This window comes from Geotrypetes seraphini, chromosome 2, assembly GCF_902459505.1.
Source record: "Geotrypetes seraphini chromosome 2, aGeoSer1.1, whole genome shotgun sequence".
Classification (NCBI taxonomy): domain Eukaryota; kingdom Metazoa; phylum Chordata; class Amphibia; order Gymnophiona; family Dermophiidae; genus Geotrypetes; species Geotrypetes seraphini.
Window position 1 is genome coordinate 299,885,819 of NC_047085.1, and position 13,930 is coordinate 299,899,748.

The 13,930-nt window shown below is 42.0% G+C and overlaps 1 protein-coding gene across 1 annotated transcript in view; it reads left to right on the forward strand.

Moving 5' to 3' along the window:
* KCTD17 (potassium channel tetramerization domain containing 17) overlaps positions 1 to 13,930 on the forward strand; it is a 116,501-nt gene that overhangs the window by 48,442 nt on the left and 54,129 nt on the right. Inside the window, exons 3-4 of the mRNA XM_033932835.1 lie at positions 1,481 to 1,572; positions 5,624 to 5,719. Coding sequence (XP_033788726.1) covers positions 1,481 to 1,572; positions 5,624 to 5,719 — 188 coding nt within the window. The remainder of the gene's footprint in view (positions 1 to 1,480; positions 1,573 to 5,623; positions 5,720 to 13,930) is intronic.

The following is a 13,930-nucleotide window of genomic DNA, read 5'->3' on the forward strand; positions in this document are numbered from 1 at the left end:
CATAAAAAGGAGTACACTTGTAAATATGTTGATCTGATCTCTAACTAAATCAGATCTGTGTTGGAACCACATTCAACAGAACCAATGTGAACTTTGGAGGCAATTCAATAAATGGACATATGCATCTTATGCATAGCTTATGCCACATATGTGCAAATATGCACCATGTGCTGTTCTATGAGGTAGTACATACATGCCACAGCAAGCGGGTGAACATGTGAGTGGAGCATAGATGGGTCATAGGTGTGGTGCCAAGCAACTTATAGAATATTATCAATTGCATAGTGCACAAACTGCACCCACTTACACCAGCCATTGACCTGGCATAAGTGATTGTACCTAACTTTTGACACACCACAATGAGTTTATGCTAATGTCATAGGCACTTATTTTATATATATATATATAGTACATTTATTTATTCAATTTTCTATACCACTTTTCCAGGGGAGCCCAGAATGGTTTACATGAATTTATTTAGGTTCTCAAGCATTTTTCCCAGTGGGCTCACAATCCATCTAATGTACCTGGGGCAAGGGGGGGATTAAGTGACTTAACGAGGTTCACAAAGAGCAGCATGGGTTTGAACCCACAACCACAGGATGCTGAGGCTGTAGCTTTAACCACTGCACTGTACTCTCTTGATACCAAGGTGGATTACAACAAACATATACAAAGAATTGGTATTCATTGTGCACCCGTTGTAGTGCTTAATTCTAGGTAATACAAATCAAGAGAATTCTACGTTTATTACTTTAGTCTCTCATTCTTATAGTTTTTTGGCTTAATTCTAGGTACCAAGTTGTGGAATTACCTCTTGTTATGTATGGCCTTGCCTTCTGCTGTGCATGCAAAGGATGGAATTTCTGCATGGAAAGGAAGGAACTGTGTTGCCACTGATTCTGTAGGGATTTTGACAGTATGCAGAGAAGAAAAGGGCTTCCTATTCCTAGAGATCTTTAGTCAGCTTTTGCAGTTTCACCTCAAGGTCCTCCATATCTGCTGGACTATGATTGTTTCGGAGTCCTAATACCACTGGACCAGATTTTCAATCAGTGAAGTGACCTTACTAAGATAAATGAGGACACTGATGCTTAATTGAGTATGTATATTCTGTACTTTTATTATATAAATAGTGTTTTAAGCATATACAACTTGTACTGTGACCATTCCAGCACTGTCTGTTTACTGTAGGCCTTTTCAGAGACTGCCAAACAAACAATATTGATCCTTACCGTGATTCAAAAAGCTCAATACTATTTGTATGCTTTCTTGATATGCATGGATAGGGCAATTGCTTTTAAAAATATTGACCCACCTGTACATTCAACATAACCCTAAGCACAAATTACCTTCCTCTGTCTCCTGCCCCAGTCTGTTGGGTTTTGCTTTTTTTCTTCAGCTTAGTTACCACTTATTTGTCTCACTTTGTTTCTTTTCTTTCCTCTCTGCTGTGTACCTCATTTATTTCTCTCTCCAGGGGTTTTGGAAGAAGCTGAGTTTTATAACATAACGTCTTTAATCAGAATTATCCGGGAAAGGATAGAGGAGAAAGATGCTGAGGTGACACAGGTACAAAGTAATATTAATCACATGACTAATGGTAATGAGGGAAACAAATTTATCATATAAAGTTTCACCAAATTTGTACAGGTAAGTCACTAGTAAAGTGGAAAATTCATGGATAGCTCACAGGCCTGGGGCTTAGGCAAAACATCCTGGCAACCTCTGTAACTGATGTGATGAAACACAAGCCTTTTTAAGCACCTTAAAATGATACTGCTTATGAGGAAAGACAGAGAGTTCTTGGGAATGAAAGGCTGCATCTTCCTAAAATGTGAATTCTGTCCTGGTTCCTTAATTCAAACTCCCCCTCCCCCCACCTCAATTTGGTCTGATGGTTCTTGCTCTGCAACATTATTGTTAGAGTGGAAATTAGAGGTTTGGGGGGAAAGAGTTTAAAAGAAATTTTGCAAGCTGTTCAAGACTTGATTATATATACAGTATAAGCGGTTGATGACACAGTGAAGGTGGTTAATGACACAGCCAAGCGAGGTGTTAAACTGATAACTGACCTTGCCACTGCCATCACCACAGATCCAGTGCAGCGTGAGGCCTTGTTGCAAGGAGTTGAACAGCGTCACAGGCTTTATCCTGACTATCTCAAGGGCCTGATTCTGTATAAGATGCTAGTCTTGTCAGCCGCCTAAGAAGCAGCTGAGAATCGCGTACCAGTGTCCTATACAGAATCGCATCTACCTGAAAAGAAAGAAACATTGCCCTCCCCCTCTCCCAATTCTCTAACCGGTGCCCATGTCAACTGGTTCTGGTTAGAGAATTGCACCTGCCTGATTGCAAAGATAGGTGGCTGAGCCACCTACCTTTGTCGAGGGATCCCCTGCCATCAGCTGACCGTGACATGAGAATCCCTCACAACCACAGCTTCGGGGAGTCCTGCCGGCTCAGCTGATCGGGAGGAAAAGACCCCTGCCACAATCAGCTGAGCTGGCTGTGGCAAATGACCCCCCAAACACCCATCCCCCCAATATTCATGATCAACAGGAGGGATGCTCTCTCCCTCCTACCTAACATCCCTTGATCTCCCGATACCTCTACATCTAACACATTTAATCATCAGGAGGGATGCCAACTCCCTCCTACCTAACACCCGCCGACACCCCACACCTTGAGGTAGTCAGGAGGGATGCCCGCTTCCTCCTACCACTGGGCCCCTTCGATCCCCCAACACCCCCGACATCCCCACACTTCACCCCCAAACACCTCACAACACCCCCAACAAGGTTGCCATTATGCAGCAAAAATTCTTAGATCTTCATTGAAGTTCTGAAATACCCAGCCTACTCACCTGATTTGGCCTCTATGGACTACTATCTCTTTTCTAACCTCAAGAAACACCTCAAGGGAAGAAAGTTTTCAAGCATTGTCCACATTAGCTGTTGTCAAGTGGTTTGCAGCACAACCAAAAAAATTTATCTTGGATGGATTAAAGAAGCTAGAACAACAAAGTCATAAGTGTTTGGAGCTCAATGGTGAATTTGTAGAGTACCATATTTCCCTATGTATAGGCCGCGGCCTATATATGGGTTTTAAAATCCCCTGCACTGGGTGCGGCTTCCTTATAAGGGGTGGCCTATCTAAAGACATCGTAGATAAGCCGCACTATTGGAAGATCAGCTATGAGTCTCATGAGTCCCGCAAGAACTGAAGTAGACATTGAGGAAGTAGCGCGGCACCTGCTGGATGCAGAAAAGAATGCTTCTGTCGACGAGACAGCCGGCGAAAGTATTTACCCGGGGTGGGGGTGGGGGCGTGGGAGGGAGGGATGTATAGGCTGCCTCAGCCGCCCCATTGTATAGGCTGTTTTAGGTTTTAAAATGCTTAGATAAGCTGTGGCTAGTAACATGTGGCGGCTTATCTAAGCGATTTAAAACCTAAATCTACATTTTCTGCTGTCTATACATGGGGAAATATGGTAAATAATTTTTTTTCTATCCTGGAGCTTGTTGTTTTCTTTACAAAACCAAGGACATATCAGCATCCCTTCACATATATAAACACACACATACACATAAAGAACTATTCAGAAATCATGCTCATTTAGAAAACACACTAATGTAGAAAAAAATTATTACCGATAACATTAATAACAAAAATTTCATAGAAATTATCACAAAACATAGACATTTTTAAAGTATATATAATATATGTGACATCACAACTAAAGCATAATAAATAATAATAAAAAAAGAAAATTATAGATCAGTAGTTCTTAAACCTGTCCTAGGGGACCCCGAGCCAGTTGGGTTTTCAAGAGACCCCCAATGAATATACATGAGGCAGATTTGCATATAATAGAGATGACAGGCATGCAGAACTGCATATTCACTGAGGGTCTCTTGAAAACCTGACTGGCTCCGTGTCCCCCAGGACAGGTTTAAGAACCACTGTTCTAGATGATTCAAAAAGGAAGAGAAAATTCTGACCTGTTAGTACTTAGGGAATACTGAGCTTACAGACAGAACAAGACTGTCACAGTAATACATCAGTGATGATGCACAGATGTATCACAACCTGCAAAGGATTATATGACACAAAGGAATCGCATAAAAACACATAAACCCATATACTGACATCCGTAATAGTACACCTATCATGTGCATAGTGTGTAATTTTAAAGTGGGCATTCACATGGGTAGAGCTTGGTGGAGCATGGGTAGCGTGAGCAAGCAGATGTGTGGATTACAGAGTACTCTTAATTTATGTGCATTATTGCTAAATATAAGAGCAAACATTTGAACCAGCTATAGGGCTGATCATGCCTGAAAAGAAGGTGCCATTTATGCTAGTGTTTTCTGAAGAAATGTAGGTGCTTTATTTTCTGTGTAACACAGGTGAAATAGGAACATTTTTGCTGCCTTAACTAGGCACCCAGCTATCAAATTAACATCAATGGGAAAAAAATTAATTTAAGAGGTGCTCAGAAATCAGCACCAAACAAAATGGCACCCAATGCAGGTTCTTTAAAGGTCACTCAAAGGTGAACGCCCATTACACAATAGCATTGAGAGTTGATTTAGGCACCAGAAATTGTGTCTGCTGAAACCAGGTGTAATTCCTGGTGCCCAATCTGGGCACACATCCCCAATATTCTGTAACACTGTGCACAAAATTTAGCAATGCCCCTGACCTGCTCATGCACCTCCCATGTCCAGGGCAGGATTAACCAATAGGCCAAGTAGGCACGTGCCTAGGGCCCGAAATGGTCAGGGGGGCCCGATGAAGGAGGGCATCAACATTGGTTTTTCCAAATGGCGATGGGCCCCTCCAGCATCGATCGGCAATGCGGGCCCTCCCCCACCCATCGACGGAACGTAAGACAAGTAAGCAACGCGGGTAAGAAAGGCAACGGGAACTGTAATTGTGCAAGCGGTGCTGCTGGCCCACAGCTTCCCTCTGACTCAGCTTCCTGTTTCCGCCTGGGCGCATGGTGCGGCGGGGCAGGGGGCCCAGTGTACTTGGGTGCCTAGGGACCCTCGACGAATTAATCCTGCCCTGCCCATGTCCACATCTTCTTTTGGGATGTGGGCTATGGGATTTGGAGGCACATTGTGACAGAATAGCACGTAGCAAAAGGCGCATTCAATTCCAAATTGCTGCCAATTAGCAACTAATTATTGGCACATACGTTGGACTGGCGCCCATATAGAGAATCTGGGAAAAGTGTGGCAACATGAACCATGCTAGATTTTGTGTGAAATTTCAAAACATGGTAGAAAATAAGAAAAACACAAGAAATGTTAATGCCTAGTGATTTGTGTCAGTCAGTAATTTGATAGACTCATAGGAAAACACGGAAGCTCATGTGACTTGTTAGCTAATATAACTCTGTGGATGTTGGTGTGCCAAAACCCAACATTTTTGACAAATATGTAATAAAAATGAATAAAAGTTCAAAACCTGCTGTAGATTGTGCTGCCTGTGCCGTTTTGAAAGAAGTTCAAAATATAAAACCAAAACAAAGCCTGTGTAAAACAATTGAATGCACTAAAAGGTGTATACATAGTATTATGGGACCTTTATGCCTGTCCTATTGCCTCTGTAGGTCCCCCCAAAACATGTGTACCGAGTCATGCAGTGCCAGGAAGAGGAGCTCACGCAGATGGTGTCCACCATGTCAGATGGGTGGAGGTTTGAGCAGGTAATGAGTAGTGGGGCTGAAGGTAATGAATAAGCTTGATTTCTGTGCTCTATCACTCCCCACCAGTGCTACAAGTGTAAGGTGATATCATTTTTGGAATTGGGCATATTTGAGAGGCAAGCGAGGCATTTGTGCCAGGGGCAAGCACCGAAGGAGCATGCCTAATGAGTAGGTCTTTCTCTTTGGGGCACCTTGGTTACTCTTGCCTGTTTACTCCCATCACTCTGTCTCTTCTGAGCTCTTTTGCAGCTTATGCCTTACCTTCTGATCACCCACTTTGACCTCAGTTTGGTGGGGTTGTTGACTAGCTAGCTCATTATCAGATAATAATTATAGCTATAAGAGCATAAAAAATAGTTATACTGGGCCAGGCCAGTGGTCCATTTAGCCCAGTATCCTACTTCCAACAGTGGTCAATCCAAGTCACAAGTATCTGGCAGAATCTCAAATAGTAGCAACATTCCATGCTACTGATACCATGACAAACAATGGCTTCTCAACAGCAAGCAGTATCTAGCTCTGTGTTCCATGTGACACCTTATTCCAGTGAGGAAGAGAAGAGATGCTGAATCACGTTTGACTTTTCTTTATTGGTCCACTCACTGAGTCAATTCATTTATTAGATGATATTTCACACATTGTACGATCCCTGTTGCAAACAATGACTGCTGAAACATGGCCCATGTTGGGTCAATAAAAACATATTCCCAATAGGCTAAGGCTTTGTTGTTTGGTATTTGCTTGGTGTACTTTGACCCTCTCTGTGTTGACTGGCTGATCTCTGCATATCCCACTCCCCCTTTATTGTCCTAGGTGATTTTAACTTCTCCTAATTCTTTCATGGACTTTAATAGACTATTAATTCAGTTTTTAGACTATCGCCTATAATTCTATGTGGATGTCATAAAAATTATGTTCACTGTTCCCACATATGCTGCTAATACATTCTTACACTTGCTTCGGCAAGTTACTCAGTTCCAGGAGGGAAAATTTCTGGCCAGTCCTGCTTTTGCACTTGTCATCTAATGATCCTACCTATTGAAATCTATGCAACAGGTCCTATAATGCTTATGGGGGTTTGAGAAACCCAGGACTTGCCTAAAATCTTCTTCCTAAAACTGAGTAACTTGGTAGCTTTGTACAAAGTTTAATCTGTAGATCTGAAAAACTGTCACCACTCTGCCCCAGCTTACAGTTTGGAAAAATGAAAGATTTTACCAAGGCGTGGATGTTATTTAAAAATACCGTCGTGGAAAGAAGAGGAAATGAGAGCCGGCATGGTTAAAAGGTGAAGTGAAAGAGGCTATTAGAGCCAAAAAAAATCCTTTAAAGAATGGAAAAAGGATCCGAATGAAGAAAATACAAGCACTAGCAAATTAGATGCAAAGCGTTGATAAAGACAGCTAAGAAAGAATATGAAGAGAAACTTGCAAAAGAGGCAAAAACTCATAACAGTTTTTTAGGTACATCAGAAGCAGAAAACCTGTGAGGGAATCTGTGAGACTGCTAGATGATCAAGGAGCAAAAGGGGCGCTCAGGGAGGATAAGGCTATAGCAGAAAAACTGAATGAATCCTTTGCTTCGGTCTTTACAAAAGAATATGTAAGAGATCTACCTGAACTGGAAATGGTTTCAAGGGTGATGATTTGGAGAAACTGAAAGAAATCTCGGTGAATCTGGAAGATGTACTAAGTCAATTCGACAAGTTAAAAAGTGATAAATCGCCAGGATCGGATGGTATACATCCCAGGGTACTGAAAGAACTCAAACATGAAATTGCTGACCTGCTGTTAGTGATCTGTAACCTGTCGCTAAAATCGTCTGTAGTACCTGAAGATTGGAGGGTGGCCAATGTTACGCCAATTTATAAAAAAGGCTCCAGGGGAGATCTGAGAAATTACAGACCAGTAAGCCTCATGTCAATGCCAGGAAAAATGGTAGAAACAATTATAAAAAATAAGATTGTGGAACACATAGACAAACATGGTTTAATGAGACGGAGTCAGCATGGGTTCAGCCGAGGGAGATCTTGCCTCACAAATATGCTTATAAGAAAAAACAGACTGACTCAATAATATACACAGCCTAAGAGGAGGGCTCGCTATACAAAAACTTAGCTCAGAGAAATAAAACTCTGAAGAGGGAGAGGTTACCCCCTCTTGGGAAAAGAGTATTGTCTTCCAATCATTGCTTAATCAATGTTAAAAGCGAGACCAGCTCAAAGGTGTAAAAGTGTGTCAACTAAGTTTGTAACACTTGATTACTTAATTGAAACTACTGTATGCAAATAGGTCAAAATAAACTTTCTTGCAATTCAGGTTGCCACTAATACTTTCAACTTAGCTTAAGAGCTTGACTTGATTCAAATAGCAAAAGCATGAAATACTTTTCTACATTTTGCACGATTTTTTGAGCAGTGCTATGGTTATTACCTGTCTTCAGAATCAAGTTCCTTTTTCTGGCGGGGTCTCCTGAAGCAGACACCGAAACGGGGCCGCGTCGGGACCCCACATAGCTTTTGCTATTTGAATCAAGTCAAGCTCTTAAGCTAAGTTGAAAGTATTAGTGGCAACCTGAATTGCAAGAAAGTTTCTTTTGACCTATTTGCATACAGTAGTTTCAATTAAGTAATCAAGTGTTACAAACTTAGTTGACACACTTTTACACCTTTGAGCTGGTCTCGCTAACCTCTTCAGAGTTTTATTTCTCTGAGCTAAGTTTTTGTATAGCGAGCCCTCCTCTTAGGCTGTGTATATTATTGAGTCAGTCTGTTTTTTCTTATAGTTTAGTGCCTTTTCTGACTCTTAGCAATCTAGTCCCTGCTGAAGTTATATCACAAATATGCTTGACTTCTTTGAAGGTGTGAATAAACATGTGGATGAAGATGAAACAGTTGATTATAGTGTATCTAGATTTTCAGAAAGCTTTTGATAAAGTTCCTCACGAAAGGCTCCTGAGAAAATTAAAGTGTCATGGGATAGGTGGCAAAGTTCAGTTGTGGATTAGGAATTGGTTATCGGATAGAAAACAGAAAGGAGAGTAAATAGTGGAGTGCCGTAGGGGTCTGTACTAGGACCGATGGTATTTAACTTATTTATAAATGATCTGGAAATTGGAACGACGAGTGAGGTTATTAAATTTCCAGATGACACTAAATTTTCGAAGTTGTTAAAATGCATGCGGATTGTGAAAAATTGCAGGTGGATCTTAGAAATTTGGAAGACTGCGCGTCCAAATGGCAGATGAAATTTAATGTGGACAAATACTAAGTGATGCACATTGGGAAGAATACCCTGAATCACAGTTACCGGATGCTAGGATCCACCTTGGGGATTAGCGCCCAAGAAAAGGATATGGGTGTCATCATAAACAATATGATGAAGCCGACCTGCCCTAAATGTCAACAGGGCTGTAATTCATTTTTTCATGCATTTTGGGAGTGCCCTCATGTGAAAGTTTTTTGGAGGGCAGTACTCCACTTTCTGGAAAGGCTTTTTGGCCACTCTCTTCCGCGGTGGACTTGCTTCTGGATCAGTATGAATCTTTGAGGGTGTCTGCTCGGGGACATCGGATGTTGATCCGGAAGGCTGCTGTTATAGGTAAGAAGATCATACTTAGTGCCTAGATAAAAGCAACCGCACCTACTTACTGGACCTGGAGGAATCACTTTCATAATTTGATGCGCTTGGAGCAACGCCATGCCCGCTTGTCGTTCAAACAGAAAAAAGTTTTTTTGCAGATCTGGGACTCCTATCTTCAATCGCTTTCCCTTAGGGCCAGAAGTCTGGTCTTAAACTCGCTTTAGATGATGATACCGTATGCCTTTGGCGGCTTCCCCAGGATGGTTGGTAGGCTCTTTGGCTGAATGTGGATGGTTGGTATGAATGGACGGGTGAGTGTTGTATGTATGTTGGATGGAATGGGGATCGAATCTGTGGGGGTTGGGGTTGCCCTCTTTGATGCTTGCTGAGAGGCATAAGAACAAAGCTTACTCAGCAGTCTCTCTGCTCTTCTGGATATCTTCGGGGTCCTGGATAGGGGTCTGGGGGGGATTCCAGGGTGGGAGAAGTGTTTGCACTCGGGAGTGGGTAGGGGTGGAAACTGGGGTATATTTGAAAAACCTGTTTTGTTGTACTTTTGGTGTTCTCAATCTTGTTGGATTTTTGTTTTGTTTGGTGTATTTACTGATTGTGCATCAATAAAACATGATTTACACTAAACAATATGATGAAACCTTCCACCTAATGTGCAGCGGCGGCCATAAAAGCAAACAGGATGCTAGGAATTATTAAAAAAGGGATAGTTAACAAGACTAAGAATGTTATAATGCTCCTGTATCGCTCCATGGTGCAACCTCATCTGGAGTATTGCGTTCAGTTCTGGTCTCCTTATCTCAAGAAAGATAAAGGTTCAAAGAAGAGCGACCAAGATGATAAAGGGGATGGAACTCCTCTCATATGAGGAAAAACTAAAATGGTTAGGGCTCTTCAGCTTGGAAAAGAGATGACTGAGGGGAGATATGATTGAAGTCTACAAAATCCTGAGTGGAGTAGAATGGGTACAAGTGGACCGATTTTTCACTCCATCAAAAATTACAAAGACTAGGGGATACTCGATGAAGTTCCAGGGAAATACTTTTGAAACCAATAAGATGAAATTTTTTTTCACTCAGAGAATAGTTAACATAGTAACATAGTAACATAGTAGATGACGGCAGATAAAGACCCGAATGGTCCATCCAGTCTGCCCAACCTGATTCAATTTAAATTTTTTTTTTTTAATTTTATTTTGTTTAATTTTTCTTAGCTATTTCTGGGCAAGAATCCAAAGCTTTACCCGGTACTGTGCTTGGGTTCCAACTGCCAAAATCTCTGTTAAGACTTACTCCAGCCCATCTACACCCTCCCAGCCATTGAAGCCCTCCCCTGCCCATCCTCCACCAAACGGCCATACACAGACACAGACCGTGCAAGTCTGCCCAGTAACTGGCCTAGTTCAATATTTAATATTATTTTCTGATTCTAAATCTTCTGTGTTCATCCCACGCTTCTTTGAACTCAGTCACAGTTTTACTGTCCACCACCTCTCTCGAGAGCACATTCCAGGCATCCTCTCCGTAAAGTAGAATTTCTTAACATTGATCCTGAATCAACCACCCCTCAACCTCAAATTATGTCCTCTGGTTTTACCATTTTCCTTTCTCTGGAAAAGATTTTGTTCTACGTTAATACCCTTCAAGTATTTGAACGTCTGAATCATATCTCCCCTGTCTCTCCTTTCCTCTAGGGTATATATATTCAGGGCTTCCAGTCTCTCCTCATACGTCTTCTGGCGCAAGCCTCCTATCATTTTTGTCGCCCTCCTCTGGACCGCCTCAAGTCTTCTTACGCCTTTCGCCAGATACGGTCTCCAAAACTGAACACAATACTCCAAGTGGGGCCTCACCAATGACCTGTATAGGGGCATCAACACCTTATTCCTTCTACTGACTACGCCTCTCTTTATACAGCCCAGCATCCTGGAACGCATTGCTAAAGGTTGTGGTAAGAGCAGATAGCGTAGCTGGTTTTAAGAAATGTTTGGACAAGTTCCTGGAGGAAAAGTCCATAGTTTGTTATTGAGAAAGACATGGGGGAAGCCACTGCTTGCCCTGGATCAGTAGCATGGAATATTGCTACTCCTTGGGTTTTGGCCAGGTACTAGTGACCTAAATTGGCCACCGTGAGAACGGGCTACTGGGCTTGATGGACCATTGGTCTGACCCAGTAAGGCTATTCTTATGTTTTTATGTTGTTAAAGTGATATCAGTACTTTTCTATCTGTAATGACAGTGAGACTTGGGTATTATAATAATCTCAAGAGAAAAAACTGAAAAGGTTTTATATCTACTGCCTTAACATTTCCAGGAAGGAAAAAAAAAAACATTTCTAAATTCCTGAAGTGGCCTCTAATTATTGCTGCCTTTACTCTGCTCAAAAAGATGCTTCCAACGGCTTAGACATCTTATGGACAAGAGCAGAATTTCTAAAGCGTCCTACATGGGAAGTAAGCCTCCGTCAAAAGACCAATCAGTTGCAGTGAAATTGCGAGCAAACCCTTAAATCTCTTTATGTTGACATTTACTTAGGAAACACCTGCTCAAGAATGAAGAGACCAAAACCATAAATTCAACAAAGTCTTAAAAATAATAGAACAGATTCATAAGGACAAAAAAAAAAAAAGACAACAGGGTTGGTAGGAATAAGAAACAAAACTTAGATAGCTATATATTTTTTATCCACTGCTGTCATTAAAAGAGAGACTGTCCTTCACATCTGGGTCCTTGTAGTCACAGAAGGAGATGTCTACCTAGAGACTGAGGTCTCGCTACAGGAAATGGTGCTGAATTCACTAAGCTAAAGCACTCAAAAAACTTTTACTCCTGATGTAGTAAGCTAATGGCATGAAAATTACAGCAGGGTTATAAAAAAAGTGTGCACTCACAGATAAAAGCAGCACACACCAAAGCAGTAATCTATACACACCAATAAAAGCCTTAAAACAAAAGTTCTTTTTCAATGTTGACCACCAATAAAAGTCCTTCGATGAAAATTGGTAATTTCTTCTGCTTTTTCTCATATAAATCACCATCTTCACCCAAAACCCAGCCCTGCTCCATACCCGACGGTGTCCCGCAGGAAGTTTTACCAGGAGATGTATGGGTGGAGGGCCATGGAGTCACAATCCAACAATCACAAATCTGCAGCTGTACAATGTAGTCTTTCCTATCATTACAGGGACTGACTGACATGCTAATTAAACCCCCGCCTCCCCCCAAAAAAAATCCTAGCCGACTAGTCTCCCAACCCCTGCCTCTTGACCCAGGGAACGCGATCTAGGAGTGATCATTAGCGAGGACATGAAGGTTGCCAATCAAGTGGAGAAGGCTTCCTCCAGGGCAAGACAAATGATGGGGTGTATCCGTAGAGGTTTCGTCAGCAGGAGACCTGAAGTTATGATGCCGTTGTACAGAGCCATGGTGAGGCCTCACTTAGAGTACTGTGTTCAGTTTTGGAGCCCACACTACCGAAAGGACGTGCTGAGGATCGAGTCGGTTCAACGAACGGCCACCAGGATGGTCATGGGGCTCAAGGATCTCACGTATGAAGAAAGACTAAAGAAGTTGCGGCTGTACTCACTTGAGGAAAGAAGAGAACGGGGAGATATGATTGAAACGTATAAGTACATCACTGGATGCATCGAGTCAGAAGATGATATCTTCTGGCTCATGGGACCCTCGACCACCAGAGGGCATCCGCTGAAAATCAGGGGAGGGAAGTTTCATGGCGATCCCAGGAAGTACTTCTTCACCGAAAGAGTGGTGGATCATTGGAACAGACTCCCACCCCAGGTGATAAATGCCAGCAGCGTGACGGATTTTAAGAAAAAATGGGATACTCACGTGGGATCTTTAAGGGAGTAAATTCAGGGGGGGGATACTTGGAATGGGCAGACTTGGTGGGCTATAGCCCTTTTCTGCCGCTTTTTCTATGTTTCTAACCCTGGCCCTGTCTCCTTGGCCCAGAGCACCCCTAACCAGTACACCTGCCATGGGAAAACCTTGAAGCAGAGAAAACCTCCAATGTCACTAGGCACCCCACCATTCCACCAGAACAATTTTACTTACCTGGAGTAGACATCCAGTGGCTTCCCTCTCTCACAACCACCTGCGGGAGAAATGGTGGCTCAGCCCCTAATAGAGCATCTTTCGTTTTGATTGTTGTAATTTTCTAAAATTTAATAAAACATTTTTGAACTTAACCCCCCCCAAAAAAAACACACTGCTATGCCTTCCAAATAAGGCAATACTTCCCAATAAAAGTATTAACAGTAGCCTTCCTATTGTGTTTGAAAAGACTGCATAACAATTGTGTTTGGTGTCAAAAATGATTCCAGAGTTATTGCTCTATAAATGAAATTCATTAAATACCTCAAAATGTGTCACTAAAGTTTTTAGTCTAAGCTGAATACACCTTAGAGATATTTCTAGCTTGTTTCTTGCAACAAAATTCATTGAATTTGGACCAACTGCTGCTTTAACATACACAGAGATCCCATCATCCTCATCTCCTTGGTGCACATGGTAATTGACTGTTTTCTATTTTATCTACTCTGGGTTGCCTTTTCTTTTCTTTGTACAACCACTGCAGAGGCTAATGTTCTTGGAAGTCC